Source organism: Filobasidium floriforme, assembly GCF_021052385.1.
Source record: "Filobasidium floriforme strain CBS 6241 chromosome Unknown HD553scaffold_18, whole genome shotgun sequence".
In the NCBI taxonomy this organism is placed as follows: Eukaryota; Fungi; Basidiomycota; class Tremellomycetes; order Filobasidiales; family Filobasidiaceae; genus Filobasidium; species Filobasidium floriforme.
Window position 1 is genome coordinate 574900 of NW_025763639.1, and position 27987 is coordinate 602886.

The 27987-nt window shown below is 51.7% G+C and overlaps 11 protein-coding genes and 1 non-coding gene across 12 annotated transcripts; 6 read left to right on the plus strand and 6 right to left on the minus strand.

The window, feature by feature from the left end:
• Positions 1 to 203: 203 nt before the first annotated feature.
• On the minus strand, positions 204 to 1292 carry HD553DRAFT_83762 (uncharacterized protein). The gene is made up of 4 exons (XM_046184532.1): positions 1249 to 1292; positions 1059 to 1165; positions 393 to 975; positions 204 to 331 (listed from the first exon to the last, which is right to left on the minus strand). Exons 2-4 carry the CDS (start codon positions 1163 to 1165, stop codon positions 263 to 265), a joined length of 759 nt encoding a protein of 252 aa, XP_046034781.1. The 5' UTR covers positions 1249 to 1292; the 3' UTR covers positions 204 to 262.
• A 716-nt stretch (positions 1293 to 2008) lies between these two features.
• On the plus strand, positions 2009 to 2842 carry HD553DRAFT_325526 (uncharacterized protein; the record flags this gene model as incomplete). The annotated part of the gene is made up of 2 exons (XM_046181627.1): positions 2009 to 2136; positions 2206 to 2842. The coding sequence occupies 2 exons, from the start codon at positions 2009 to 2011 to the stop codon at positions 2840 to 2842; spliced, it is 765 nt and encodes a 254-aa protein (XP_046034782.1).
• A 1395-nt stretch (positions 2843 to 4237) lies between these two features.
• HD553DRAFT_325527 (uncharacterized protein) lies at positions 4238 to 5079 on the plus strand (the record flags this gene model as incomplete). Its single annotated transcript, XM_046181628.1, has 2 exons — positions 4238 to 4339; positions 4366 to 5079. 2 exons carry the CDS (start codon positions 4238 to 4240, stop codon positions 5077 to 5079), a joined length of 816 nt encoding a protein of 271 aa, XP_046034783.1.
• Positions 5080 to 5938: 859 nt separating this feature from the next.
• HD553DRAFT_351621 (uncharacterized protein) lies at positions 5939 to 7275 on the plus strand. The gene is made up of 4 exons (XM_046183626.1): positions 5939 to 6132; positions 6211 to 6335; positions 6404 to 7068; positions 7145 to 7275. The coding sequence occupies exons 2-3, from the start codon at positions 6223 to 6225 to the stop codon at positions 7047 to 7049; spliced, it is 759 nt and encodes a 252-aa protein (XP_046034784.1). The 5' UTR covers positions 5939 to 6132; positions 6211 to 6222; the 3' UTR covers positions 7050 to 7068; positions 7145 to 7275.
• An 845-nt stretch (positions 7276 to 8120) lies between these two features.
• Positions 8121 to 9177, plus strand: HD553DRAFT_351622 (uncharacterized protein; the record flags this gene model as incomplete). The annotated part of the gene is made up of 4 exons (XM_046183627.1): positions 8121 to 8184; positions 8247 to 8345; positions 8423 to 8531; positions 8601 to 9177. The coding sequence occupies exons 3-4, from the start codon at positions 8437 to 8439 to the stop codon at positions 9175 to 9177; spliced, it is 672 nt and encodes a 223-aa protein (XP_046034785.1). The 5' UTR covers positions 8121 to 8184; positions 8247 to 8345; positions 8423 to 8436.
• Positions 9178 to 9858: 681 nt separating this feature from the next.
• On the plus strand, positions 9859 to 14094 carry HD553DRAFT_351623 (uncharacterized protein; the record flags this gene model as incomplete). Its single annotated transcript, XM_046183628.1, has 9 exons — positions 9859 to 9876; positions 9936 to 10057; positions 10123 to 10560; positions 11725 to 12189; positions 13058 to 13088; positions 13150 to 13253; positions 13312 to 13768; positions 13836 to 13918; positions 13992 to 14094. The coding sequence occupies exons 2-9, from the start codon at positions 9936 to 9938 to the stop codon at positions 14092 to 14094; spliced, it is 1803 nt and encodes a 600-aa protein (XP_046034786.1). The 5' UTR covers positions 9859 to 9876.
• Positions 14095 to 15863: 1769 nt separating this feature from the next.
• Positions 15864 to 19023, minus strand: HD553DRAFT_83772 (WD40-repeat-containing domain protein). The gene is made up of 8 exons (XM_046184533.1): positions 17883 to 19023; positions 17784 to 17821; positions 17232 to 17709; positions 17078 to 17162; positions 16965 to 17007; positions 16866 to 16898; positions 16435 to 16809; positions 15864 to 16364 (listed from the first exon to the last, which is right to left on the minus strand). Exons 1-8 carry the CDS (start codon positions 18931 to 18933, stop codon positions 16140 to 16142), a joined length of 2328 nt encoding a protein of 775 aa, XP_046034787.1. The 5' UTR covers positions 18934 to 19023; the 3' UTR covers positions 15864 to 16139.
• Positions 19024 to 19384: 361 nt separating this feature from the next.
• HD553DRAFT_t83 lies at positions 19385 to 19472 on the minus strand. The gene has a single exon. It is a non-coding gene; the product is annotated as a tRNA-Lys (tRNA).
• A 67-nt stretch (positions 19473 to 19539) lies between these two features.
• HD553DRAFT_315722 (SMAD/FHA domain-containing protein) lies at positions 19540 to 21012 on the plus strand. Its single transcript, XM_046180527.1, has 7 exons — positions 19540 to 19963; positions 20068 to 20287; positions 20374 to 20426; positions 20493 to 20602; positions 20679 to 20747; positions 20822 to 20847; positions 20919 to 21012. The coding sequence occupies exons 1-7, from the start codon at positions 19646 to 19648 to the stop codon at positions 20978 to 20980; spliced, it is 858 nt and encodes a 285-aa protein (XP_046034788.1). The 5' UTR covers positions 19540 to 19645; the 3' UTR covers positions 20981 to 21012.
• On the minus strand, positions 21013 to 23450 carry HD553DRAFT_351626 (major facilitator superfamily domain-containing protein). The gene is made up of 11 exons (XM_046183629.1): positions 23156 to 23450; positions 23056 to 23093; positions 22835 to 22990; positions 22744 to 22771; positions 22611 to 22680; positions 22200 to 22542; positions 22121 to 22134; positions 21747 to 21969; positions 21615 to 21680; positions 21509 to 21550; positions 21013 to 21432 (listed from the first exon to the last, which is right to left on the minus strand). The coding sequence occupies exons 1-11, from the start codon at positions 23245 to 23247 to the stop codon at positions 21131 to 21133; spliced, it is 1374 nt and encodes a 457-aa protein (XP_046034789.1). The 5' UTR covers positions 23248 to 23450; the 3' UTR covers positions 21013 to 21130.
• Positions 23451 to 24204: 754 nt separating this feature from the next.
• On the minus strand, positions 24205 to 25044 carry HD553DRAFT_344253 (GAF domain-like protein; the record flags this gene model as incomplete). Its single annotated transcript, XM_046182967.1, has 5 exons — positions 24205 to 24365; positions 24455 to 24634; positions 24699 to 24801; positions 24858 to 24924; positions 25001 to 25044. The coding sequence occupies 5 exons, from the start codon at positions 25042 to 25044 to the stop codon at positions 24205 to 24207; spliced, it is 555 nt and encodes a 184-aa protein (XP_046034790.1).
• A 488-nt stretch (positions 25045 to 25532) lies between these two features.
• Positions 25533 to 27980, minus strand: HD553DRAFT_325534 (uncharacterized protein; the record flags this gene model as incomplete). Its single annotated transcript, XM_046181629.1, has 2 exons — positions 25533 to 27793; positions 27872 to 27980. 2 exons carry the CDS (start codon positions 27978 to 27980, stop codon positions 25533 to 25535), a joined length of 2370 nt encoding a protein of 789 aa, XP_046034791.1.
• Between the last annotated feature and the right edge of the window lie 7 nt (positions 27981 to 27987).

The following is a 27987-nucleotide window of genomic DNA, read 5'->3' on the forward strand; positions in this document are numbered from 1 at the left end:
TCAAATATGATGCCCCGGAACGGAACCCCAATATGCTGTCCCGTGGCAATGAAGAATAAGGATGTGAACGTCAGAATACAAGTGGGCTAACGCCATGATTTGCCTATCCCCTTCCGCTACTTTAGGCAGACATTGCTGCTAATGCCTAGTCTAAAGCTTGCGATGTCGATTCGAACAACGCATCATCGACCTCCCAATAAGATGGGTTTCACATCGAGTAAGAATGCATATCGAATTGTCGAAGACGGTCGAAGCATTCCGGTTATAATGTCCGATGTAGTTGCTCGATGATCTTAGCCGAGAGCAGGTGCGATTGAATGTGGTCGGCTCCCTTGTTGCGAGCGAGGATAGTTAATGGACTTGATCGAAGTGCAAAATAGAATAGGGCTTACCATAGGAAGGATCACCAAACAGTGAGACACACCGAGCCATTTGAACGTGGAACTATCATCGGCTTTTAACCAATTTTCGGCCCGAAAGGCAGCGCATAGAGACCACCAAGGCTGCCAGAGCATCAGCTTTGCAGTCTGGAGATCCCATAGCGACGGATTGACTAGGGGAGACATCCGCTGTACCGCCTCCCTGGCTAATACGACATCGTTCAGGACGTATGCAACGGTGTAGACAGTGATCGCGAGCTGTGGACTGGTGCGAGAGACGTCCCACAGGGCGTTGTCCAATAAAGCCGGATAGAAAGGAATGTCAAATTGGTCTGCCAGTGAAACAGCTTCAAGTAATGGGACTGGGGAAGGAGGGGTGCGTGTTTCCGGAGTGACTTTGTAAGAGTCGTCTATCTCGGCCGGTTTGAGATTTTCTAGAAGTCCAAACAGCCAGCGGATTGCAAGAGCGTCGGCCTCGATCCTGATTCTCCCGTCTTTGTTTCGTTCTACAGCTTCTTGTTTAGTCTCTGCAACGGTATTCGAGCTTAACGTCGTAGAGAAGAGATCTATGAGAAAGGCATCTCGGAAGACCGGGCTATCCGTCATGACGAGCAAGAACGGTGGGGTCAGCCCCGATGCATGCGCTTTCTTCCAACTCTAATTGATCTTCTTACTCACCTGATAAGCATTGCCTTTCGTGATACAGGAACAATCTCTCCATGATTGGCTAGTACTTCGATGATATCGTCATCACTGGGTGGGGTGGATATGCTACCTGTGGGCATCTATCGTATTAAGCAGAGGTTTCCACAGGACGATCAACCTCGCAGATTCGTCTGCAGCTCGAAAAGGCCAATTTACGACCTACCTGGGACGGACGTTGATACTCTTGGCTGGGTATAAATGTTCAGGTTAGTGTAGAGGAGCTCGATCGGTGACGGACCGATGTCTAGACCAGTTCGAACGGATGGCGGAGATGATACCCGCGCGACAAGGTCACGTGACATCCCGCGGCGCCTGAAGACTCGTGTTTCACCTTTGGCGATAGGGCTACAGCCATTGACGTCATTTTGTCAAGAGGTTCTCAGCCGCTACAACTTTTTCACACGGTTGTGATGACAGGGTGTGACTACAGGCGACAGGCGACAGCGAGACAGACTTTCAACCGATGATTGTTGTATCCTTCTCAGATTTCAGACAAGCCGACTTACGCGATTACAAATTGTCGACGGGATTCGAAATTTTGGGGTTCTCGACGTCGGGGGTCCTTTCGATCTATTATCGACTAGCTTTCTCTGGTACCTTATGGAACAACAGACGGGTACCCGACCTCCTTTGAGTGTGTTTTTCGCCGCGAATCCTTTCAGACAACAGTATCGTTCGAGGGTTTTTAGAACCTTGCGCGACCCCGGGACATAATCGGCAATGAACAAAGCGCTTCGATTCCAATTTCGGTTTCTGGGTGCGTCCCAGTCAATTATATATATGCTGGTCAAGAAGATCAATGGTGAAGCCTGAACCATTCCCTAGTATTCGACCACCATCAGATACTCGTCAATACATTCCAGCGAGCCCGGGCTTCGTCATCTCCCCGATCCTCAATCGATATCACTTTGTCATTTGTCAATATGCCCACCAACATTACCGCCTGTCCACCTTCCGATGCGGCCGCGCCTCCGGCCGACGACGAGAAGATTGCGGTCAAAGTCGCGAACAACGAGAGCTTTTGCGTCAAATATGAACTCTTAATGCTCAGGTAAGCCTAGGCATCCTCGTAACAGCTCAGAATACTCCAAGACTTATAGCTCCTCGCATCTCGACTCAGCTCGGTCCTTCGCGACGCTTTCCACATGCAGTCCTTATCCGGCGGGGCTTCCGACAAGCAAGCTATCAAGAACGCAGAGATCGAACTCAACTGCACGGCCGGGCAAGCCAAATGGCTGTTTGGCATCCTAGAAGGGAAGGGTCTTAACGACCTCAAGGAATCCACAATGAGATTTTCTTCAGTCGGACCGTCTCTTGGGAGCCTCATGAGTTCGGAGGACGCAACCACTCCGTCGCCTATCGTCCTCAGGCACGTCCTTCGCTCGGCAGATTTCTACGATTTCCCTTTTTTTCCTCGGATCATGAAAGAGGTCTTGTACGAACTCGCCGATAAGGGAACTGCCTATGCGCTATCGGCTGCTGCTATGGCGATCGATCAGAGGGACCTGAAGATGGCGAGGTATGCGATCAAGCATATGGGAGGTTTGCCGAGTCCGCTGGCCTTCGACAAGCTTGCGGTGCAAGCTATCGGATTGGATGTATGGTGGTGTCTTGTTGATGCCTATCGCAGGACGATCGCCGACGCCCGGACCTCAGTGAGAGTTCACTATGATACGCAAACGCAAGAGGTAGCGGTGCCTTGGTCTGGAGATCTCACTCAATGGACATCCATTGCAAACGCGATCGTTTTCGAGTAGAAGATCATGATGTGAGTTCTTCTCCAGAGTTGCGGGTTCCGGTCGGAATACTACTGATGCAACTTGAAACTGCTTCACCTTTACCTTCAGCTGACGGGGATCACTTCGTCGATGATTTCGGACCGAACCCCTGCTTCAGACATGAAGCTAAGCAATATAGCTACTATAAATTTCCTACGCGTCAGATCCAGCGGCCATACACGAGGTCGCTTCCTGTCTTGCATACGAGTACTTCAAACAATGTTCAAAAATTACTATGCCTCATATGGACCGAATTATTACTTGCTTCAAACCACAAGCCCCTCATGTCCCTGTTTGCGCCAAGTATTAAGCATGTTCTATCATCACCCCGAGATCGTGCTTCTCAGACAAATAGAGCTGTTGTAGAGGCCTTGAGCGATAATTGGGAATCTGGTTCGAGTCGGATTGCTCGAGAAGTCGACTGCTATGGTTTCAGATGCCTTCACCCCTAACACTCCGACTGGGGAATAATACCGATCTCATACTGGAAACCTGCACAGTGATCAGTCGCGTGGATGGTATTTCTGGACTCTGGTCTTTATAGCGATGAAAGGCTTCTTTCGCTTCCAAAAATATGTAGCGATCATCCTGGGGTCATCGATTCATGTGAGTGAGAGAAATCCCCTGGAAGGACCGCGATACGCAACGGATTTACCTCTCGCTTCATGTCATTCTCCGCTCAAACTAGATAGGATCGCCGTCGATGAAGGCTTAGTTTGACAAGCTTCATTCGGTTCGCCGAGAAGCAATCGTCTATCATACGCAAGCGAGAGATAGCCGCCTCTAAGGAAAGTAGGTCCTTTCGTACCTTGTATCCATTTGGCGATAGCCAACAAGAGCAAATAGAACGCTATTGCGCTTCACCCCCCTTTTTTTAAGGTTCGCACGTCCGAAGCCTATTACAATTATCCTGGGCGCGTTGCGCATCTCCTCTTCCCCATTACCTAACCACAACCCTTACGATGACGAGATAGGAGGTCTCATGCGCTTCACAGCGAAAACATGTTGGAACTATCCGCTTCTCCGGAAGATGACAAACAGATCCACCTGTGTATCCGAGCCTGATAATATAGTAGCAGATTTGCGGTCCTTTCGATCCATGCTAGGCTGGCTACCTTTCGTTCCTGGAAGAAGAACAGATCCACCCGACCCACCGGCTAACTGCCGTCGTCATCTTTTGAATCGGTCGTACAATCGTACGATTGATACTTTTGCGTATGCCAAGAATCGTATATATTGACGAAGACTGAAAAGCTTGGTTGGCGAGAGGGAATCAAGAATCATTACTCCTGCAGGATCGCACCACTCATAATCGCAGACTCAATACGAGATTATCGCGCTTACCCAAATCGATCTTTAAATCTCGTCAAGATCATGTCGACTACCGACACTACCGCCTCGAAACCTGTTGCGAAGGTGCCTCCCTCCGATGACGAGATGGTCGAGATCAAGGTCGCGGACGGTAAAACGCTCTCCGTGAGATTCGCTCTGCTTATGTGCAGGTGAGGGCGATTGTTCGCTGGTGCTCGAGCTGTACTGAGCGCCATCGCTCTCTTTCCCTTCCTAGCTCGGTATTCCGTGATGCGATTCATATGCAAGCTCTGTCCGAGAGCAACACCGGCGGCATCAAGGCCAAGAAGCTGGATCTGGAGATGAAATGCAGTCTGGTGGCTGCCAAGTTGTTGTTCGCCCTGCTGGCCGGACAAGACTACAAAAGCCTCGCCAGCACTTCTCCTAACAACGACCAGGAACTGCGCGATCTCTTGACAACGCAGAACCGTGATATCCCCCTCGTCCCCGTTTTTCGAGATGTTCTCGCTCAGGCCGACTTCTTGGATATACCGTTCGTGCCCCAACTATTGGTCTCGATGCTTTCTCCTATCGGTCACCTCGGAATGCATCAATCCATCTCGGCCTTCGCGATCGCTGTTCAGCTGGGTCACGTCGCATTAGCAAAGTTCGCTGTCGAGCGCATGGTCGGCCTACCCAATCCTCTAGCATTTGAAGACTCTACCGTCCGCAACCTGCAGATGGATGCGTGGAGAATTCTAATTCAAGCTTATCATAAGGCCATAGTTCCCGCTCAAAGCTTATACAAACGAGAATTCAATGGCATCAGCCGTGCATACGAATATGTGACGACCCAGGCATCTCCCGCCTGGATCGGCGATGCCAAGCAATGGAAACTCCTATCCGAGGCCATCGTATTCAAATGAAACGTTGAATATAGCCGTAAGTACCAGTTTCGGACCTGAAGCGTCGGCCCGCCCGATCTGACCACTTATGCTTGGTACTCGCGTCTTCAGCTTCGTGAACACGCTTTTCGGCTCACCTCTCCGCAGACGTCTCACAAACATATCGACTTGTTACTATCACGCCGGCAACTATCGACTCCCGAGATCGACAACATAAGTACGAGGAATATATAACTCTCACTCGTACGGGGAGAGTAATAGGAATCTCCTCGATTATCACTGTAATACTGTAAAATCTGCCTGCTGAGTGCCTTATGGATCCGTTCTTACGTATATCTCGAAACGGCCAAAATGTGTAAACGATTTCTGCCTTTTTCGAGCATGGTCAGAATTCTTTGGACAGTCAACTTGAAGCATGTTTTTCTTGTTTATAAAGGTATAACGTATTCCATTGGCCTTGATGGATACGGCTGCAGAAGACACCTGATCGGCCTGGGACTGCTCAAGGACTCTCAGTATCCGCCAAACGAGGTTAAGGTTTGGCTGCAAGCGCGCAGACTGCCCTTGCGCCCTTGCTCCGCCGTTGTTACCAGGGACAGCAAAATAAGATGCAGAACGCTTCAGCGATCAGTGGCCAGTAATGATTAGATGCATCGCTTGATCGTGCGAGCGGAACGACATTATCGTGGTAGCCACGAATCCTATTACCCACAGGCCACAGGACAGCTCAGGCCGACATTCCGATCCTGGGTATCATGCTAGAGACGCGATGACGTAATGTCTCAGAATATATCCCAGCGGAAATTTGGCGACAAGGGGGGTCCTTTGATACCTTTGTTGATCAAATTCATCGGATCATTCACTTCTCGTACGATATCCACCTGGATCGAACTTCCAGCTATTTGTCTGATCCTCCCGGGAAGTCCAGAGTAGATCGCCTCTTCAAACGCGACAACGTTGCTCTCGTTGATCTCTTCCACATCGGACATCTGAATCTATCGAGTCGTCGAGATTTTCGGCGAGCAGCCGACGCTGATTGACGGCCAAGATTCTAAAGGCTTACAGACAGAAGAGGTGAGCTCTGCAAGGTACTACGATGCCGCGCCATCAATGAGGTAGTGCTAATATGCTGATCGTCGATACTTGGCTCAGCTCCTGATCAACATGCCAATAGAAATCGAACTGTTCCCACTCGGTACCCGTGCCAATGAGATCATTAGGGCCAAGATCGCGTCAGGAGATATCCTTCTCGTCAAGTGGAGTACTTTGCTGCTCAGGTGAGTCCCTTTGACCTAGATAATCTGTCTGTCGGTGAGAGTCAAGTCCTTACGCGTGAATTTCCTAGTCCGGTCCTTAGAGATGCCTTTCACATGCAATCTTTGGCTGACAAATCGCTGACCGATGCTCAAACCACTGGGCTGGACAAACCTACATCTGATTTTCAACCCGACATCCACGGCAGTCTCGGTGCTGTTACTTGGTTCTTTGGGGCTCTGGAAGGTCTCGAGCTCAGTCGACTGACCGACACGGATCACGATGACTGGTCCACGGTGGCTTACTTGACAGAACACATGTCATCCGAGACTCCCTGGGTTCCTTGTCCAAAATATCTTTCGGAAGCGTTGGAGCTCGGCGACTTCTACGACATATCCCTCTTTCCTCGCTTGATGACGGAAATGCTCTGGAAGCTAGCCCGAGTCGGAAAGTTCTTCGCCCTCAGCTCTTTCACCATCGCTGTGCAGCTACACGATCTGCACCTAGCAAAGTTTGCGGTGAAGAGAATGGAAGGTCTTCCTCGCCCTTCACTCTTCCCAAAAGGGACAGCCGAGGCTATGGGTGCTGGACCATGGTGGTGTCTCGTAGCGGCTTACGAGCGGGCGATCATTGGAAACAGTTCGCATCATCCCGCTTACCAGAGCTATCAAGCGGACGAGTGGACCGGTAGCGCAGCTCAATGGAGGTCCATGGCGGAAGCTTTCCGTTTCGAGTGAGACGGCATGAAAATCGGAGGTGAGTTAGTGTACGAGTACGTTTGGCCAGTACCGTGAATCGCTTCTTACTGAACCTTTTACATCAATTCCCTTAGTCCACGTCCTTACGAGCGTCAAAGATTATCTTAGCTTTACAATCCACGAGACTCGATGGCTTAGACGGAGTCTGCTTCATGTATCGGGAGAAGTAATTCTCGAAATCCCGTATGGCGAACAGTACGCAATCATATGCAATGTTTCATCACTTCTATCCTATAGCCCAAAAACAGCTCCTGACGTCTAACGAGCTCTTTCAAACCACCATGATCCGTTTCTAAGCAAGCGCGCTTATTCCTATTGACTCGAGGAATGGGCTCTCAGTGTCTTTCGTCCTACCAAATCACTAACGGAAACCTTCCGCCTCACTTGGACCTCATCTGTTCAGGACCCGGAATACTTGATCTGTAATGCTGGAAATACTCGTTTATGAAAGCTTATGAACAGCGTATCGGGGAAACTTGCCACATATGTGCTTTCGGATGTCGAAACAAACTGGAAAGGCAGTCATGTCGATCGCTATTGTCTGCGACGTCCTTTGCATCACGTTCGACAGCATATATCATTTCAGTCTTCCAAGCGATCCGCGGCAGAATAGACAAATTCATGGGCACTCTCTTAGCTTAGCGGTTCATTCGGCGCAGGGGTTTCATCGCGGAAGTGAAATCCTAGTAGGGCGCGCTCCGACTACGAATAGAGGCAATCACTCTGTTATGATATTGATGATCACCTTTTGTTATCGGACAGTGTCGCAGGTATGCATGACTGGCATGACTGGCTCACCATGCCTAGCCTGTCATACATACACTTTACTATTGGATCAAGCCCGAAGGCGACGATCGAAACGTTCTGTAGACCTCCGGCTATCGCTCTGACGTCAGCGATCAGCGACATCATCGCGGCTCTCTCCATCATGGCAAATGGCTACTCATGACATCATGGCGTGGAAGCAAAGATTCTCGACGCTCGATGAGAGGTCCTTTCATGATGTCAGTCTATCACTTCTCAACCTGCGACCTGAGAACTGCTGACCCCCAGAAATGATAGATGCATAGACGTTCACCGAGTCCGTCATCAACAAGGAGAATATAACGACCAAGTGAGAGATCTCCCACTTGACGCGGCAATCAATCGACTCATAGCTTGCACGGGACTCGACAGATACATTCTCCTTAGGGTGAGGTGAATACGGAAGGATCCAACAGCAATCTGCGATCCCTCGTACCACTCGCCCATTCATCTCTACAGGCGAAAAACCTCGTAAGCCACAAACGAATGTTTCTCTTTTGTTGAGCTATCGATCGATACTCAGACAAATATCTTGTGCGTTCATTTAGTGACCGCCAAGAAGATGCCGTTTCTGCCAAAGGACGATAACGAGATCGTCCAGGTCAAGGTCAAGACTGGCGAGACTATCCCTGTTCGCCTCGGAACTTTACTTATCAGGTAGATATGAAAATCGGTCCGAGCAACAAGACCGTAACAGGCATTGACACCAGTTTTGGCACACTACAGCCCTGTCCTGAGGAACGCGTTGCTGGCGCATACTCTACCCGGTCGACATCATGACGAGAATAAGGCAGGCGATACGGAACCCCTGGAAATGAACATCGAGCTCAATGGCAGTCTTCAAGCCTCGAAATGGTTCATCGGCATACTAGAAGCGACCGATTTGAAACAGTTGGCGACATTCGATCTTCCACGATACACCCCTCACTTGGAATTAGCTGAGGCATTCCTTCGTCAAGATTCTTCACCCAGGGTGCTATCGGAAGCCCTCTCGATGTCCGACTTTTACGATATCGCTTTCTTCAAGATCCTCATGGTCGAAACGATCCGTCGAGTAGCTAAGAAAGGCCATATATACGCACTGTCGGCATTCGTAATGGGAGTCAAGATAGGGGATCTCGAAGTCACGAACTTCGCTCTTGGCTACATGTCGGACCTGCCCGACCCCGATGACTTTGACCTTCCGATGACCGAAGCGATCGGTCTGCCAGCATTCCGGATTCTCGTCCGAGCTTACTGCTTGGCGAACACATGCACACGTGTTCAGCCCAAGGATCTGATCGAACACATCGACCTTGATTGATGTTGGCTCGTAAGGGATATATCTGTGAGAGAATCCCGAGTGTCGAGCACCTGACAACATTATCAATGCTGACTATGCTGCCGGATTCGTGTATCGCCTTACAGTAGGGACCCGTGAGTGGGGAGATATCAGGAATCGATCATTTGGACGATCCGTTCAACCGCTTGGAATGACGCTTCAGCCCGTGAGGGACAGATACAGACAAGATACTTCAAGCAGGCCATTCGTCAGTAGTACAGCAGCATATATCGATATGGAACTCATGGTTTCTGTCTCAAAAGAGCTCAATACCATTGTACTTGAACGACCCGTTGCCTGTTACCGAGATCCAAACGAGTTTAGTAGCCAGTACTAGGTTGAATCCTGGCGCTGGCGGCCTATGAGCCTTATCTTCTAGGATGCTCAGGAACTGCCCACTCTGACGTCTCTGAAGTTCCATATAATCAATTTCAAATCGTCGCTCAGCTGATGACGATGTTGTTGTTGCGACCTTAAAAACAACGTACCTTTGACTCTTTTGTTCATGAAACGCGGAAGCAGAAAAGGGGGACAGAAGGCAGAGGAGAGAGTAGCGCGAGAAGCTTGTGGGCATGTGGGCTCATATACCTTCAGGACACGAACGCTCAAACTTGCCCTCCACTTCCTCGCCGAGACTCGCATAAGCTACAATCCAAGACTTTGCTACTTCCGACACTCGTGGTGAGCTTCCGATCTTGACGATGTTTCAGAGAACGACTAGTCAAAGACATGCCCCATAGATGCCTGAAAACGTCCAAGCCGCCCCTGAAGTCCCTGCCGCCGCGCAGGAAGAAGATGTTGTTGAGGTGCTCGCCGAGGCAGGGAAGAAGGTCCGGGTCAAGAGAAGGACTCTGTTGCTTAGGTAATTTCGCTCATTTTCGTTCTGCTCATGGTTACTATCGAATACTGATTCATATCGCCTCTCAGTCCCGTCATCAGGCAGATGTTAGAGGCGCAGGTGGGAGAGGGAGATGATCGCAAGCCCATCGCTGCCGGTCCGAACATCGAAATAAAGGCTTCAGCTGCTGCGATTAAATGGCTCTTCGGTCTCATCGAAGGGAAATCGTTTACCGAGCTGGGAATCCCCGAAGCCAAGGACCTTGAGAAACCACCACCTACCAAGCCAATTCATGACGCGAGAAACCTGGCCGATGTCTACGATATACCGTTTTTCGATCCGATCCTGACCGAAGCGATGTGGAAGCTCGCCTCGATGGGAACTTATTACGCCGTCACCGCCCTCGGAGTCGGCTATAGCATGGCGAACCAATCTCTTTGCCGGTTTGCAGTCAGCAACATGACAGGGTTAGCCATCCCTCATAAACTGTCATACAGTTCTTTCGATACTATGGGCAGTGGAGCAGCGTGGGCGATTATCACGGCGGTTCCCAAGTGCAAAGAATTTTGCTCTTGCGACCACGCTTGGACGGGGAAATCCATGGGGGGCTGTTCCGGAGCGAAGTGGACCACCTCACATCAGCAGTGGCTGGAGATTTCCAAAAACATGATGTTTCCCGGTCGGTAGACCCCCTCAAGGCATTTTTTCGGTAAGCTCTATATCGAGCCCCATCGAAATGGTCATGGCAAACTAACTGACAGACGATAGCATAGCTTGCCGCGTCCTTGAAAGTGTATAACTAGCGGGCGTCATCAGTGGGAAGCGGAGTCGAAAACAAATCACGTCATCGGTGGAGAGCGATCACCTGGATAGCCATCTCATGCGACGACTCGAGCGGTGGCATATAGACTTTGTGAATAGCTCATGACGGTGATGGAATGTGGTAGATATGGTTTTCCAATATAACATCGAGTCACAATCTCTTTTTGGGCCAGGCTCGAAGTGTATAAAACAGTCAACCCCCCATTTTCTCAACATCAAGCTGGCATCAGCGGTACGAGTGCGAGGCTCCAGGCCAGCAAGACCAGTCGACAATTACTGACGGCCACTGCAAGAGAGTCGTGTTGGAAGCCGACCGACCCCGATGTCATCCTCTTGAACAATGTGATTGACGTCATGGAAGCTTGATTATGTCATTGAAGGCGGCGGTCAGGCGATCCCTACAACGATGATGATATCTTTGGCTTCTTTGTTCGCGAAACGCGAAAGTGGAATGACGTATAGGAACGTTAAGGCCCTCTGGCCTCTGAGAAGCATATCTCACAACGTGATCATGTATAAGACGCACCGATCTGGAGAAGCAGAACACATTCCCCTCTTATTCAAATCGGTTTCAGTTTGTGTCCATCGAAATAGTCACGAGACTTCGACCTCTACTGTCCTCCATACTCAATCACTCACGCAAACGTAAAACCTCTTCCTCTTTTCAACTCGGCTCAGGGGATATCGACTGATCGCAACTGAGATCTTACTGCTCAGATGCCCATTCCTCAAGATGACGACGTCATTGAAATCCTTGTCAATAATAACGAGACAGTCCAGGTCAAAAGGAAGACTTTAATGCTCAGGTGAGTTCTACCCAGACTCGGAGCGCGTGAATGCTGCTAAATAAGGACTTTCACTCTACATAGTCCTGTCTTCCGGGATGCTTTCGGTATCCAATCGATAGGCGACCAAAGAGAAGCTCTCAAGGACCAGCGAATCGAGATCGATGCTTCTGCGAAGGGCGTTCGATGGTTATTCGGGCTTCTGGAGGGATCTACGTTGGAGGCGCTCGGGGCTGGTCCGGAACAATTTCGACGATCGACGGATTTCGATCCGCAGCCGGTACACGAAGCAAGAGCTCTCGCCGACCGATACGATATTCCCTCCTTCGACGGTGTCTTGGTTCAGGCTATGTTGGAATTAGCACGCTGGGGTAAAAGGTCCGCCGCGACTGCATTGGGTATTGCGTATGCCATGCACGACCAGGCGCTCTGCGAGTTCGCTGCATCGCGTTTGGAGCCTCACGAAGAACGTCCGCACACCTTGAGCCAGAAGTTCGCGAACGCTATCGGACACGGCGCATCGGGGGCATTGGCAATGGCCTACCTGAAGTGTGAAAGCTTTTGTCCTTGCCGCCATCATCCCTCGTTCAAAGGTTGTGGGGTTCAATCGCATTGGACAGGTTCGACAGAACAATGGGCGGAGCTTGCTCGACATATGGAACTCCCGAAAATCTAGATTCCTTCCTTTGCCGCGGGTATGTCAAATGTATCTTCTAGAGCCTAGAGCGTTCGATATGATTACGCTGATTCTTTGGTCGCGCAGCATCGATAACAGATCGATAACAGAGAATGAACCGATAGATTAGGGACGTGGTCGCAGGGTCGCATACGAGGGAATACGTCGATATATTCTGAGTTGTGGTCCGGCTGAGAGTCGAGAAGCGGTGACATACGATAGATTTCCGCTTCGCAAATGTAAATGTCAGATTGACGATATAAATTATGCTATAGGATCTTATGTGGGAACAATATGAAAACTCTGCATCTCGGTGGTGCGGAAGGCCATGAACCGTCTTTACGCTCTTTTGCCCTTTTCGGCGGAGGCAAGAATAAATTCCGGGTATCGCAGAGTGTTTTTCTTCGGGTACTACAAAGCGTGAAACAAGAGCGCGAAAGCGCGCTACCGTTGATCACGCTCATATCGGATCCACTCGGAGTGATCTGCCTGACGTCACAAAAGAGACATCGATATCATGTCGATACTCATGACGACATCGTGCTGCCCTACCCTTGATACTTTTGTTCTTGATGACCAATCAAGGGTGGATATCAGTCGAGGGTAATCCGGTCGAGAAGCCAAGGTATCGGTGGAACCAGATATATACAAGCTAATCCGGCAAGGTTACCTCCGAGATACAACTCAAAGACTGCTCGACTCGGAGACATCAATACGGTCGAATCCTTGAAAATCCCTTAGCCTTATCCTCCGCAAACTCGCTTCAAACAAGGTAAGCCACCTACGTGAACGATTGCGTGCAGATCCAGCTCCTGATACCTTCGCCTTCTTAGATGCCAGGTTCCGGTGAAACTCTTCCTCACGACGAAGACTACATTGATGTCCGAGTCGATTCGGGCGAGACCGTACGAGTTCGTCGAAGGACCCTGCTGCTCAGGTAAGCGGAATGACCAGTAAACCTCTTACGGTGGCTGATTCGGCATTGACGGTTGTAGTCCCGTCATCAGGGACGCCTTCAGTATTCAGTCCAAGTCGAATGTGAAATCCCTCTCGGCCGGATCTAAGGCTCAAGAGGAATCCACTTCGTCCACCGATGCTCCGATCGAATTGGGAGGCAGTGCAGACGCTCTCAACTGGCTGATTGGCCTCTTGGAAGCGACGCCACTCAAAGAACTCGGGATGTCAGCGGAAGATGCTATTTCCGCTCCACCCTCAATTCGTCCGTTGCAGGAGGCGATCGAGCTCGCCGACAAACTCGATATTCCCTTCTACAAGAATCTGGTTCTACAAGCCATGTACTCCTTAGCCAAACAGGGCAAGTACCAGGCTATCAGCGCCTACAACATCGGCTGTGCCTTAGGAGATATCGATCTGGCCCGCTCCGCGGTAGTCGCGATGGTCGGCTTGCCAACACCTCTCGAATTTTCCCGTACGGAATTACAGGACATGAATGTCATTGCATGGTCTATGCTTCATGAAGCTTGGAGGCGCTGCTCATCGTTCAATCCGAAACACCTAGACGGCTACTGTAACCGAGGGCACTGGGATGGAACTCAAGCCCAGTGGCATGAATTGGCCACCCAGATCAAGTTCGAAGATCGAGTGAGTACATCTCGACCGTCACCCGCATGTCCCCTCCTTCGTGAAAGCGCTAAACGGTACGCATCCACGATAGCCTTGATCTGGTTCGTTCGCCCGTCTGGGCCGAAGCGGCGCGTCAAGGGGTCAAATACGGATATGATAGGGAAGGACTGCGCTGCTGTTCAATTTCCTACTAGATCTAGTCAGCTTACGGGTAGCCGGAACTTGTATAGCAGAACCGATTTTGCTGTCTCGCCCCCGACTGATATGTTGGCTGTGCAATGCATTCGGGGCATTGAAAAAAGACTCGTCCTTGATGCGAGCGGCAATCAGAAGCTTTCCGGCGCCATTTACGAGCTTACAAAAACTGCATTCTACCTGAAGTCACCACCTCGTCCTTAATCACATTCGCTGCGACAAATCGTTCGTTCAAAAAGCGACAACAATCCGTTTCCCATATAGCGGCCAATTAAGGTTTGAGATGCCTCCGTCGTCGCGGCGCTGTTTCGTATGCCAGCTGACCTGTCATCGACTCATAACACTTGGCCAATACTGCCCGAGTTCGATTCGCTGATCTAGCCCAGATTTCCGTCAACTCCTCCGCATCAATCAGGCGTCCAACCAGAGTAATCTGAAACTGAAATCGATCATGTCAGGCGCCCGCTCCAGCTGGTACTGATCCCATCAATCCCTCACGCTTCTCGTCGACGCGTTTCCCGATTTCGCGTGACGCGTCTGCTTCTCGTGGTCATCATAGTCCTAATTCTGTAAAGACAAAATCTACATGGATAGAAATCTGTCTGTACCAGGTACCTTCCACCATCTATCATCAGCTCACCGCTCTCATAAGTGCTAGAGCCAGCGATATTCGCAGCTAACAATAGGCATGTGTTGTCGTTAGGCTGTCATCTGCTTCTCACCGCTGATGCCTGGTTGCGGTTGCAGGTCTATCGAGACGAGGGTGAACGGTTAGTTCTGATTGTTCGAGCTTCAAACCCTTCCTTAGGTTCGATCTGGACGTCTGTGTAGCTCCCGATAACTCAGCTCATGTCTTTCTTCTTGGAAATACGTCCGGACATTGGTACAAAAAGCATCCTTCCTTTCTGCCTCGGTGGTAACTTCGCTGGTGTGAACCTACCTTACAGTTTCGACTTCCTGATCGGATTGTACACGAGGCTCCAATCATGTGAGCCCTAGTGTATTGCGACATCACCGGGAGTTCTAACCCTAAGCTAGACGCCAAGCTTGCAGCCATCATGGACGACGATAAATTTACCATCGAATGTCAAGGAGGATCCTTCCAGGTCAACCGCAAACTCCTTCTGCTCAGGCAAGCCGGATTATCTCGCTCTCGCTCAGCACGATACTAACTACAAGGTCATCATCTGCAGTCCCGTTCTCAGAGATGCCATTTCCATCGGTTCGGACCTCACCATGAGCGTTTCGGATCGAGCAAACGTCAAGAAGCTCACCCTAGAAGAGCCTCGGGACCACCTTCGACTCATGTTCGACCTCATGGACGGTTTCGGCCGGAGGAAAACAGAAAACGCATTCGACGAATACCCTGCATCGGCCTACATCGCTATGCCAACCGTCTGCGACAAATACGATGTCACTTGGTTGCCTTGGGTCATGAGAGGACATCTATGGGAAGCTGCCAGCGTCTATGAATTCGACCGGGTAATTGCGATCTACGAGATCGCGTTCAAGCTCAACTGGCAGGAGCTTGCTGCCCACGCTGTGAAGAATCTGGGGGACTGTCCGCATCCTACCGATTTCTGTGTCAAGATTGCCCGAAGGCTCGGCCTGGACGGGTACCATTGCCTGGTCAGCGCTGCTCGCAGAGCTGGTAGCGGAGATTGGTCCAGAATTGCATTGCGGCTTAGGTGGCCTGAAAGGTCAGTGCAAGATCGCGCTTTGCCTCTTCTATATATCGGGGTCACAGGACTCATTTCAGCACTGCTCAGTTGGCCCGCGTATGACGAGGACGGCTTGGGGATGACCGTAGAACAGGCTGAAGTGGAAGACGACTAGCCTATCGTTATATCCGTGGCCTTCCTTCCCAGACCACATGCGCTCTCTGCGGGTAATTCTGCAACGTCGATGTATATCTCACGCAACTCTCGGCCTATTATTGCCACGACTTTGACTTGTTTCGACAACTACATGCGATTACAACGTTGTAATAGTAACTATCCTACAATCTTCCTTTTTCAGATGAGCGGCAATCGTGGTGCCTTGGTTATCTAGTCGTCCCAGATACCCTCAAGTTCCTCATCCCAGCCTGTAAGCCCGGTGCAGGCGCCCTGCCAGGCGACTTGCTGCGTTCCTTCTGTTGGCTCTTCAGGAGTCGACGCAGGTCTGCCGGTCTAGCCCAAAACTTGATACCTCCTGCTCGTGAGACGGTGACGACGGCTTCTTGCAAGAAATTGAGTTGGTTCATCATGCACGGCTCGATGAGCTTGGTCTGATAGGGCGAGGTGTATTCAGTATCGGCACGAATTTTACGGGCAACGAACGTGAGGTGTGCAACATACCATGACAGGCTGCAGCATGGCGACATCGCTTCGCAGGGGAGCGCCATGGTAGGTCCCACCTCCGCTCAACGCAACCTCATCTCCAGCGGTTTGAGTCTCGTCGCGACGACCTCCTGCTGTAAGGTCGGTAACCGATCCGATACTCAGACGATGATGGGCATGACCATGCCTCGGTCGCTGTAGTGACGCAGCCGAAAAGTCCCAGAACAGGATCTTGCCGTCCTCGCCGACGCTACCAAATCGGTACCCTCGAGCGTTGCTCCGTCTTCGGTCAAACGTGATCGAAGTAACGTAGCTCGTGTGACCCTGACAACGGGCGACGATCCGGCCTTCGATGGGCGAGTAGATCGTAATGAGGTCGTCTTGACCACCGGTCTATGAGCGGAACATCAGTACGTTGCGCTCTAACGCTTGAAATCGAACCCGCTCACCAGGACATATCTGCCATCCGGACTCCAGACGAGCTGCAAAGATTGGAGAGATTTCAGTTTTGTAGTTCAAAAAGGGAAAGGCACAATAGTCCAACTCACCGTAGTTAGAGCACCATAATATCCTGCATATACGTCCATGATCCTGCAAAGCGATCACGCGGTAATCATCAGCCTCGTCCGAGAACCACCTGAGAGGCTTGCTGCGAACTCACTTTGAGCTGTTAACGTCGATGAGCTTGAGCGTCCCATCCTCCGAGATGACCGCCAAGACTTGTCCATCGGGCGAGAATTCCATTTCTACAACATCCCAACATCGTATCAGTATGATCCGGAATTTGGGTTCAGTAAGCCCAAAGGAAGACCCACGTCGAACACCCTTGACCCCGACCTTCCAGACGACGCTAGGGTTCCTCCCCGCCCAACTCATCAGCCCGCCTCCACCTCCATGTTGTTTCTCGAGGACCTTTTTATCGACGACCTGTTCCTCGTTTTTCCAGATGAACATCATCTCGGCCCGTTTAGCCCGTTGTCGCTCGATCTCGATCTTGACCTCGGCATCCAGGCCGGCTGTCCCCTCTGCAGCGGTTGCTGGGTCAGTCCCGTCGAGACCGAGGATTGAGCTGTGGGTACCGACGGGACGAGCTTGAGCTTCTTCTTCAGTCTTGAGAACCGCGTCTCTCATCCCCGCCGCCCAGGGCGCAGCGACGGTGGTGACGAGATAAGGCGGGTCTTCTTTTTCGGTGCTGAATGTGAAGATGTTGCCGTCGGTGTAGAGGACGTAGAAGATAGTCGGGATACGAGGGTGCCAGCGGATCTGGGCGATCGGGAAGGGGTGGACGATACCCTGCAATGTGTAACGAGATGATTGCTGATTAGCTGAAAGCGTCTGTGATGGGGGTGCAGAGCGTAATGACTCACTCCTTTGCTGAACCTGGTGTACTTTCCGAAGATGGGATCTATCAACCAGACCATCAGCCATGCGAACCGAAACCAACGGTTTGCTCGCTCGACACCCACCGACCCAAACCAGATCACCCGTCGCGAAACCGACCATGATATCCAGCCTCTCCCCCTGCAACCCAGGCGCAACCTTGGTCGTCTCACAAACCGCATGCGCGGTGATATTGGCAGAAAACCACATCCTCATGATCGGTTCCTTTTGTTTCCCCGCCGGGTCTACATACGCCCAAACGAGGGTTCGTCCGGTGTTCATGAACGCCCAGTGAGTGACCGGGGGGTTCGAGCCTCTCGGTGGGGTGTTGGAAAAGTGTGAAGCCGAGTAGACGGTAGGGTCTAGGTGAGGAGGGTTGCTGACTAGTCTGGAGAACGATTCAGAGGCCGACACTCGAGTGACGAAGGAAGAGTTTGTCGATCGAAGGTTGTTCTTCGGTCGAGGTGGGAGTCGTGATTTTCCTCCTGGTCCACGAGCTCCGTAAGTAGCTTCGTATTGCAACTTGTTCTGAGCCGAATCATCTTCGTCCTCGTCGGAAGAACCGGCGTTGTCGGTCTTCTTGACGGCCTGTTGCTGCTGCTGTTCTTGCTTCTTGGCTCCTCCTCGTCCGAGCAACCCTCCGAACCCTCCGCTACTCTGATTGTTACCCTCGTTTCCAGTCTTCCCGTTCCCGTTGATACTGAACGTGACAAAGTTCGCCCGGATAGGCCAAGGGTTAGGGACTCCGTTCGTCCCGTTCCCTTGCCCGAAAGCGGGTCCAGCAACAGGTCCACCAGGAGCTACAGGACTCGCCGAAGCAGGCGGTCCTCCTCCCATCCCAAACATGCCCGGCGGAATTCCTCCCATTCCCATCCCCGCCATGGCCATCGCCGGACTCATCCCCCCAAACCCGGTCGCAGGCGGTCCAGAAGGGATAGGCATGGGAGGTGGGAGCAAGGTCGCATTGGTCATCATGTTGGGAATCAACGTGTAGTTCCCCTCGGGCGAGGAAAAGCTGGGTGGTGGGAGGACCGGTGCGTTGGGGTCGACATAGGTAGGCATGGGTGGTGGTACGTATTGTCGGACGACACGCTCCGGCATCGGGGGAAGCGGGAAGAAGGCTGGTGGTGCGAACATGGTTGTTTGATCTTCTTGTCTAGACTTAGTGGAATTTAGTATCGGTACGTCCGTGTCCTTGTCGCAGCAGTGGTCTGGGGAAACCTTGGGTGAGTTGACTCTCTCTTGAGGTTATAGATCGGCCAGGATGCCAATGAGGTTGGATGTCGTCGACGATGATGATGCCACCGGGGTCCCACCGGGGAACGGCGAGCAAGGAAGCGAGGAAGCGCGTCGCCTCTCGGACCGTGCCGGGACGATCGAGGGTGCGCAGCCATGAATGATGGATGGATGAGCAACAGTCGCAGTGGTCGCTAAGAGATAGCGATAGATAATATACGGGTAGCTTGGAGTGCAAAAAAGTATCCTAGCTCGCCTAAACTTGATGATCAGCGTTGTCGAAGCCTTGTCAGTCGGTTGACACCTCGAGGGTTTATCGTGCCAAACTGGACCCGCAAAAGCCAAAAAGATTAGCCCATTGTGGGGATCGAACCCACGACCTGCCGATCGCCAGAAGAGGCAGTAAGAGTCGGCTGCTCTACCAACGGAGCTCAACGGGCTATTCCAACTTGGATGTCAAGAAACTTATTGCAAAAAATATATCAATATTTGTTTCGAAAAGCGTCTTGCAGCGTCAACCTTTCTGGACCTTTGCGAGATCCAATATATCCAACACCTACCTATCCATCTCGCCGTTCACTGTCATATACTTCATAACAGCCCTCCCATCATCATGTACAGAGGCCGCTCAAGATCCCCCGAAGATCGCTCCTCACGCCGATATCCCTCTGACCGGGATCGAAACGGCTCAGGACCTGGACCGAGCCGACCACCGTACGATTCTGGTCGACGTGACGAAGGCAACTACAGTCGACGAGGAGGACGGGACGACCGAAGAGGAGGATTCGGTTCTGATAGACCGAGAGATAGTGGATATGGAGGGAGAAACGGCGCTGGCAACGGGGATAGGAAAAGGGAATACACAGAGGACGATCGAGAGAGGGAAAGAAGGGATCAGAGAGCTGGATACGATGATCGTCGGAGAACGTCGGTGAGTCGTTGACATTCCTTCATGAGCCAAATCCAGTAGACGGTTACTCGAATACATTATGGCACCTTGTATGCTGACCACTGTCCTATTCTTGTCGTCGATAGGCCTCTCCACCACCCAAAAAAGACCCCCCTAAGCCAAACTTTGCACCTTCCGGCCTCCTAGCCGCCGAGACCAACACTGTCAAGGTCGACCCCGCCAAAGCGGCCGCAGCAGGGAAAGCCGATGTCAAGGGAGTGCTGCTGAAGTACAACGAACCGCCTGAAGCTAGGAAACCTACCCAGAACTTCAGGTTGTATGTCTTCAAAGGGAACGAACAGGTCGGTAAGTTGTAGTCCGGGTCGAGGGACATAGACAGTGAAGAACGCAGGATGCTCGTTGACTGCTAACAAGACTTCATCGTGGAACAGAGCTTATTCAGATATACCGCCAATCTGCCTATCTCGTTGGAAGAGACCGTATCGTATGTAAATCACCTCGTCGTTTGCAGGCTCGCGTTTGACCCCTCCTGGTCACTGCCTGTACATAGGTGGCAGACATACCCATCTCTCACCCTTCCGCATCAAAACAACATGCAGTGATTCAATATCGACAGGTGGTAGAGAAGAGCGAGTTTGGGGATACCAAGACCCGGATCAAGTGAGTTTCGTTGCGGTCAAAATGATGGATTGTGCACTGCGGCTGACGTCAAAGCGATTCATGGTAATTCTACAAGGCCTTTCGTGATTGACTTGGATTCCACGAATGGTACTTTCGTCAATGATGAGCAGATCCCAGCTTCCAGGTGAGCTGATCGAGAAACATAGCTACCGCGAGCGGAGTTGCTCATGTCTCCCTTTTGATGCTTCATGCTGGTAGGTACTACGAAATCCGAGAGAACGACAGTAAGCGAGTTCCCCATATTGCCTTACGTTCCCGGCCTCCTGGCTAATCCTTCTTCTTTGTCTTGTGATAGTCCTCAAATTTGCACAATCTACTCGAGAATACGTTCTCTTGTCCGAAGACAGCGCCAAATGATATATGGCTCTCAAGATGGCATGCAGCAAGTGTATCCAGTATCTTTCGTTGCATCTGTCCCAATGAATTATACAAGTATACTGTTGGTGCCATTCAAGGGACGCTCGGCGACCCAGCTGGTAGTCATTGATCCAGCCCCCGATTCCCACCCTACCTGGATTTCTGTTCGGCAAATTCCGTCTCGGCCTTGGTGTCGAATCCCTCCGTGTGGTTGAAGTCTGCGTCTTCTCCGATATTGTCGATTTCAAGAGGGGGCTGGTAGACCTTGACGGTGATCCTGCCGTCGTTGTACCTCTTGGATCGACTGATCCACATGACCAACCCGTAGATCGTCAGAGGTATGAAGCCGATCATGGGGATAAGGAACGAGATGTGTGCGGAATAGCGATCCGACACAGCGCTCTGCATGGCGGGCCAAACGGCTCCTCCGCTGACACCGGCACTGATCAAACCTGATAGATAATGTGGTATTAGATACTTGCACCACAACCACACATGCAATGTTCGACAGGTGAGATCTCCACATACCAGATCCTAATTTGGCATAGATTCCAAGGTCCGAGGTGGCCACTGTTGACGGCACGAGCTGTAATCAGCAGGAATTACATAGAACATGACTCAGAACACCGCTCACCAGAGAAGATGGTCGGGTAGCAAGTCGACTCGAAGAAGAATATCAGGAAAAGGCAAGCAATCCCACCTGACAGTCGCGCGCCTGTATCAGCATTCGTTCCAAATTCACAGTGCTGGCTTCGACAGTGCTCACCTTTACCAGGAATGACAGAAGTTAATATCGAGAATATTATCAGTCCTACTCCGTTGATGAACAGCGAGAAACAGGGGTCGATGTAGCGAAGGTAAACCACGCCGATGAATCTCCCAACCGTGAAAACGGCTTGACAGCCCGAGAACATGTTGGAAGCGGTAGCATCGCTGATAGTGTTCACTCCGGGTTGGTGAGTGAGGTAAAAGATGACATGCGATGCCACCTGTCATCGAGGACGACACGGGAGCGCGGGAATGAAGTTGTGGAATACGGCGCAGGGGTGAGGAGCAGCAGAACGCGAAGTGCACGAACAAACAATGAAACAAGGAGAGTCAGAGGGGCGGATCTGCGGAAGCTATATCTCCAGGACTCACCGCAACTTGTGCTCCTGCAAGATCGGTAAGATATATCAGCTGATTGACAAATTAAGAATTTCGGAACTCGTCGACTCACCTGTGTATGCAAATTCCGCTACAAATCCATATATGGTGTGCTTTTGCTTGAGGAAGCCTCTGAGTGACGTGGTTTCTTCGACGTCGAGAGCGATGACTTGACGGACTTCAGGGAGTCTAGCGAATATGAGCAGGACGTTGAGGAGTACGCCGAAGCAACTCATCGCCAGGTACACATATTGCACGGACCCGAGAGAACCACTGTCGTCGCTCTCGTTGAAGAACGTCTTCGAAGCGATCAAGGGTCCGATTACTGTTGCAATCCCATTGAACGCTTGAGCCAGTGTCAAACGGAAAGCGGCGTATTGGGGTGGTCCCAATAGCGTCATGTACGAGTTGGCTGCCTTGATGATGGGACGTAATCAACATGCGATTTCGATATCCCTGTCCAAGCAAGCCTGGTGTCACTCACCACTTCCAACGTGGCCAGACCCGACGCGATGAGGAACGTGAAGGCGATAAACATGCCGTACTGGCGGTAACTGCATACGCCGAACAGCCATCAGTCCTACCTACATCGCACATACTGTTTAAAACACACTCACACAGCCGCTGGCCAGAAAAGTATAGCACCTATGTGAACAAATCACAACGTCAGCATACGGGTCCGGATGACTGGCTTGATCACGCGCTTACCGATGGAAAACAGTCCCAGTCCGACATGTATGCCAATCTTATACCCGTAACGTCTCATGAAGATTCCCATAGGAGGTGCAACCACCAAGTATGCTACGAAATAGGCGAATTGAAGCAGGGTAGTCTCTGTTCTCGATAGGTCGAAGATCTCCAAGACTGAGAGCGTATCAATGAGGTCAATAGCATGATGACAAGAAGCAAAGACTCTGTCCAAAGCTTACAGTGTGCGTTCAAGACATCCAGAAGTCCATATGAGAACCTGTCATTGCGCAATATTCGTTTAGCCGCAACGCCTGCCCACCTGGAAGCTCGCGTTCTCACCCCCAGAGGAAGAAGAGCGATGTGACTATGCTGAAGGAGAACACAATCTGCCTCCTTGTCATCTGCGTGTAATCGGTGGGAACGGGCGCCATGTTGCCTGAACGTGTACTTCGTTAGAAAACAAACATCGACCAGGGGAGAGAATTGACGGTCGAAGGACGTAGAAGGGCAGCTCGTGCTTTCAGTGACGGTTGACCGGACACCATCGACTCTTATACCGATCGGTGCACGAATGTCCCAGGTGTTTGGTCAAGCGGTAGCGCTGCGCTAATTCGCGATCGGGATAAAGTTGCCCCTCCGGGCCCCGCTTAGGCGAGAGTCTGTCCCTGCGCCTGCTGTATATGGATATATGGTGAATCTCGACTGTACGCCACGCCCTGTTTGTCACGTCGCACGTTATCGAGGTGTGAAATGCCCGCGGGTATACCCGCATTTGGGCCAAGGAGATGGGCAAGCGAAATGGCGTGTTGGAAACCCAAGCAGCCGAACGATAGAACCACCCGACCACCTTCTTGGTAGCCTCGTTGGGAATTCTATGGCCTATGATTGTTGTCTCCCGCAGACTCGAGCGTATCACAAGCCCGGTATCATGTAGCTTCAGCCACATACATCGCATCATGTTGCGACCATGATGCAAACGTAAAGACCCGAACAGTATGAGACTCGTTCGATTTTCCATCCTTGCGTATTGCATATCGCTAGTCTGAAGCTCGATATCGCCAGGAAGCTGGCAATGATCGAGAGATTTGTTGAATATTCTGAGAGTGATTTGACGTAACGGCCGGAGCACGCTGAATTGATTCGTTCATCTTTCGTCACGCTCACTTGACCGGTTTCCTGTTTCGCTCAGACGGTGCTTAACAGATTCGCAGCCTTCCATTGATCGCTTCCAGGAGCCCTTCTCTTTGTGCACCAAGATGTTCAGTCATTTCGAAAAATCCATGCAGTGGCTTGCTCGCTGGACCCCAGACTATCGCATCTATATTTGTATCCATAATCAGACTTGACCTGAAAAACCTGCCAGGGAGGCCCGTGCCGTCCGACATTAATCATATCTTGAGCAACGCGACTATCCGCTCGAGACCCCGTTTGTCCTCGTCGTCAAAGGTGTTCTTGACCGTGCTATCGAGGTCAAGCACGCCCACGGTAACTCCGTCCTTTTGGCTCTTGAGCGGCAAGACGATCTCCGATTGCGATAAAGCGTCGCATGCTTGAAACAGGAAGGAGCAAAACGTTCGTATCAGTCCACGGAAAATACTCTCGAGGATAGTCTTGTGGGTCCCTCTCTCGCTCTCTTACCGATATGACCCGGATAGGTATGCACGTCTCCAACGACCAGAGTCTCGTTCTTCAAAAACGCATCCGCACAAACTCCTTTTCCCGGTTTCGTTTGGATTACCTGACAAGCAGGTCGACCGCAGAAGGGTCCCAAGAGGAGGGGTCCTGATCGCGATTGCTCAGGAGGATGTACGTAGAAGCCTAACTTGTTCGGTATGTGAGCAAGGAAACCGACATTAAGCTTTGGATGTCAACACCGACTCACCACACCAGTTCACCACCGGCTCGCCATCGTCTCGTCGTCCGTATAAACTTGATCCGAGGTACGAGTTGTACAAGACCGAGCTGGCGTTGGCAAAGTTGGATACCTTCAAAAGCTCCTCAGTCAGATAGGTACTACCCACCCATTCCGAGCATGACTTACCCAGTAGTCCTGTCCGTCCACCAAGGCCGAGATGGATTCCTCGACATGAGCATAGAACGCTGCTTTGCTGATCTCCAAGGATTCAAGTGTTGGGCCGCCTCAGATCGCTGGGCTGCTGAAGGTAAGACTCCCGACCTACTCACGTCTTTATGTCATCCGGTACGAAAGCTGCGTCGGCGTGAGGCATGGTGTCCGAGAGTGCTAGCTGAACTATTGGTCTTAGAAACGTCGTGTTGAGATGTCTCAGCGAAAGCCGAATCGACTTGAATTGCATGTTCGACTTTCTTTTGGTTGTCGACAATTGACAACAATCTGAAATTTGCTTCCGCACATGAGTAACCTGCATCAGGACGATCACCACTTGCAAATGTCTGGAGCTCGACAACCGTTGCTAGATGCATCAACCCAATTACTATCGATCACATGTCTTCATCTACAATTACTTGACAAGATTCAAAAGGTTCGTACAAAACATCATCGCTTGGGTCTCGCGGTATAGAAGAATTCGTTCGTTCGTGAGTGTGTTTGCGTTGTCGTATCACGCGGTACTCCAAGATTCAGTGTATCGTCAAGATATCCGTTGGTCGGATATTTGTGTATATATATCGAGGTGGGTGATCCCGCAGATGCTGCTGATGCTTCCCTCCAGTTGTATTCAGTGCAGCTCAAAACGCTTCAGAATTCCATATCCTGATCGTCATGCGTGCCCGTGTTCAGGAGCCCGCCAAACCTGATCCCCGATCCGAGTCCAGCGTGGTCCTGTCCAGCAGGAGCGAACGACTTGCCTGGAGTAGGAGGAAAGAGAGAAGGCTCGAGGGTCCCGACGGTATGCGCGTTGAGCCCGGACGAACGGTTGACCGGGGTCAAGTAGTCGCTAGCTGCGCTATCGAATTGGCTCTGGGTTGGGGTGAGGAGGTCGCTGGTATCCAATTGATGCGCCGCGGCGAGGAATCCAGCGGTCGTACCCGACACACCATCGATCTTTATCTCGGGTCGACCGGCATGGAGAGCGTTGGTACCCAGATCGGTATCGAGACGGAGGGGGAACTGGAACCTCGTTACCGAGTCGTCCAGTACCTTTTTCCCTCGAGCGCGACGCGAGGATGACATCGACATGCTCGAATCCCAGGCCGACGGTGGCGTATCCAAGCTCATCCCCATACCCATTCCCTTGGGCGTAGTCCCACCAGAACCGAGAATGACCCCACTAGGGAACCTTGGACCCGTCGGCGTGTTCTCAAAAGTGAGACTTCGGCGGATCTTGTGACCTCTCGCCTGGGATTCCGGACTAAACTCCCTGGACATCCTCGACATCCGCTTCTCCTTGCCTACTCCGCCGTTGACGAGATCAGTGACAACATCCTCTTCCCGCTCCTGCTCCTGTCCCTGTTGTCCCATGATGGCGTCTAGTACGTCTTGTCCGCTCGAAAGACCTCTCAGATGACGGTGGTTGCCCGAGATGGATACGCTCGTAGGCCTCGATCGGACCTTTGTCGGATGTCCGCTCCCCGGAGAGAGCTCCCAATTACCCTCGGGGTAATCCTTGGGTGGCAACAACAACGAGCTCAGAGATTTCGACGGTAGGTGACCGAGTTGATGGGACGGCGTCGTGGCCGAAGTCACTGAGACCGGCCTCATCAAGGGCAACGGAGTGTCATCGGTCGCATACGCCCCAGCCGCCTTGGGCGCAGGTGGAGGCTGCATCGTCAATTCCCGAGCCCTCTCCACACCTGCCATGGGAGTGGCCGGAATATCACCCATCTTGTTAGCCCTTCCAAGACCAGAGGCAGGGTACCTGTTCGACCTGACGCTCGTCTTCCCATACAAAGGATCCCTCTCTTCCTCGCTGACCTCCTTGTCGCTCTCTAGCGAGAATCCCTTTTCCATCCGAATGATCTCGTCCAAGACGTCCTTCATGTCGTCGTTCCCGATCGATACAGATGCTGATGCAGATGTGGATGACGACGATGACGAAGACGAGGAAGCGGATCGCAGTCCCGGATGAAGCTGACTCTGAGTCTGACCCTGAGAGCCAACCTCCCGCAGGACGAACGAAGGCCGTCTCAACTTCCTCCCTTTGCCCGCACTCGCTCCGGGCATAGACACGTTACACCCCTGCTCCTCCTGTGCGATCAATCCGGTCCCATCCGAAGTCGACCGGTTCCTCATACCCAGCTTGAACCGCTTAGGGCCGCTCGATCCGGGTACACCTTGCTTCTCGTACGATTCCAGGGAGAATGCGTTCATGTCCAACGTATGCGAGTCAGAGTTGGAGAAGCCGTACCCGTGGGTCCTAGAGGCGAAAGTAGAATCGGGTCCGAGTAGGAATTCTTGTTTTTCCTCCTTGTTCATCTCCTTGGCACCGAACCTTGACCTGGTAGATTCGTTAACGGAAGCCATAGATGCTGTGGCACCAGCGGTGGTCGAGATGGAACTGCCCGAGACGGTTGATGCCCAACTCTCGTTCCTCCCGTGAGCATCCCCCCTGGCACCCCCTATCAACTCTGGGATCCTCCCCGCCGACAGAGACATGGACGAACTGGCGTTACTACCCATAGAATCCGCATGTCCTGACCGGTCGTACCGTCTCCTCCTCCTCTCCTCTTTCATCATCTCCTCCAGAGCTTGTCGTCGATAATGAGACGCGCTCCATTCCACGTTGGCGTGCGCGTAAGGGTGGGAGACGGATTCGTGCAACGAGGCCGTGATGGGGAAGTTAGACTTGGAGGCGTGGGCAGAGTAGTCGAACGGCGCGTCGGCGAATCGGTCGGATGGGCTGGATGAGGTCACAGGTAGAGAGGCGGACGATTCCGGGTTGCCCGACTGGTTGGGGTTGGATGGGCCGTCTTCCAAAATGGCAGATAGGGATTGTTCAGAGGTCCGGCGAGAAGCATCGTTGAAACACAAGGCGGACATCGCATCCGTCCTTGCACAAGCTGCAACATTACCAGGCGGAGCTTCAGCTTCTTGCGGCTTGATAGCGTTTTTACACGGACCGCTGAGGCTAGACTCACCAACCGAGCAAAAGATGTCATCCATCTCGACGTTCTGGCCACACATGCAACTTCGCTTGGGCTCAGGCGAAGAGAAGGTAGATCCGAACCGCGTCGACTCGAGTGCCATGATGTTG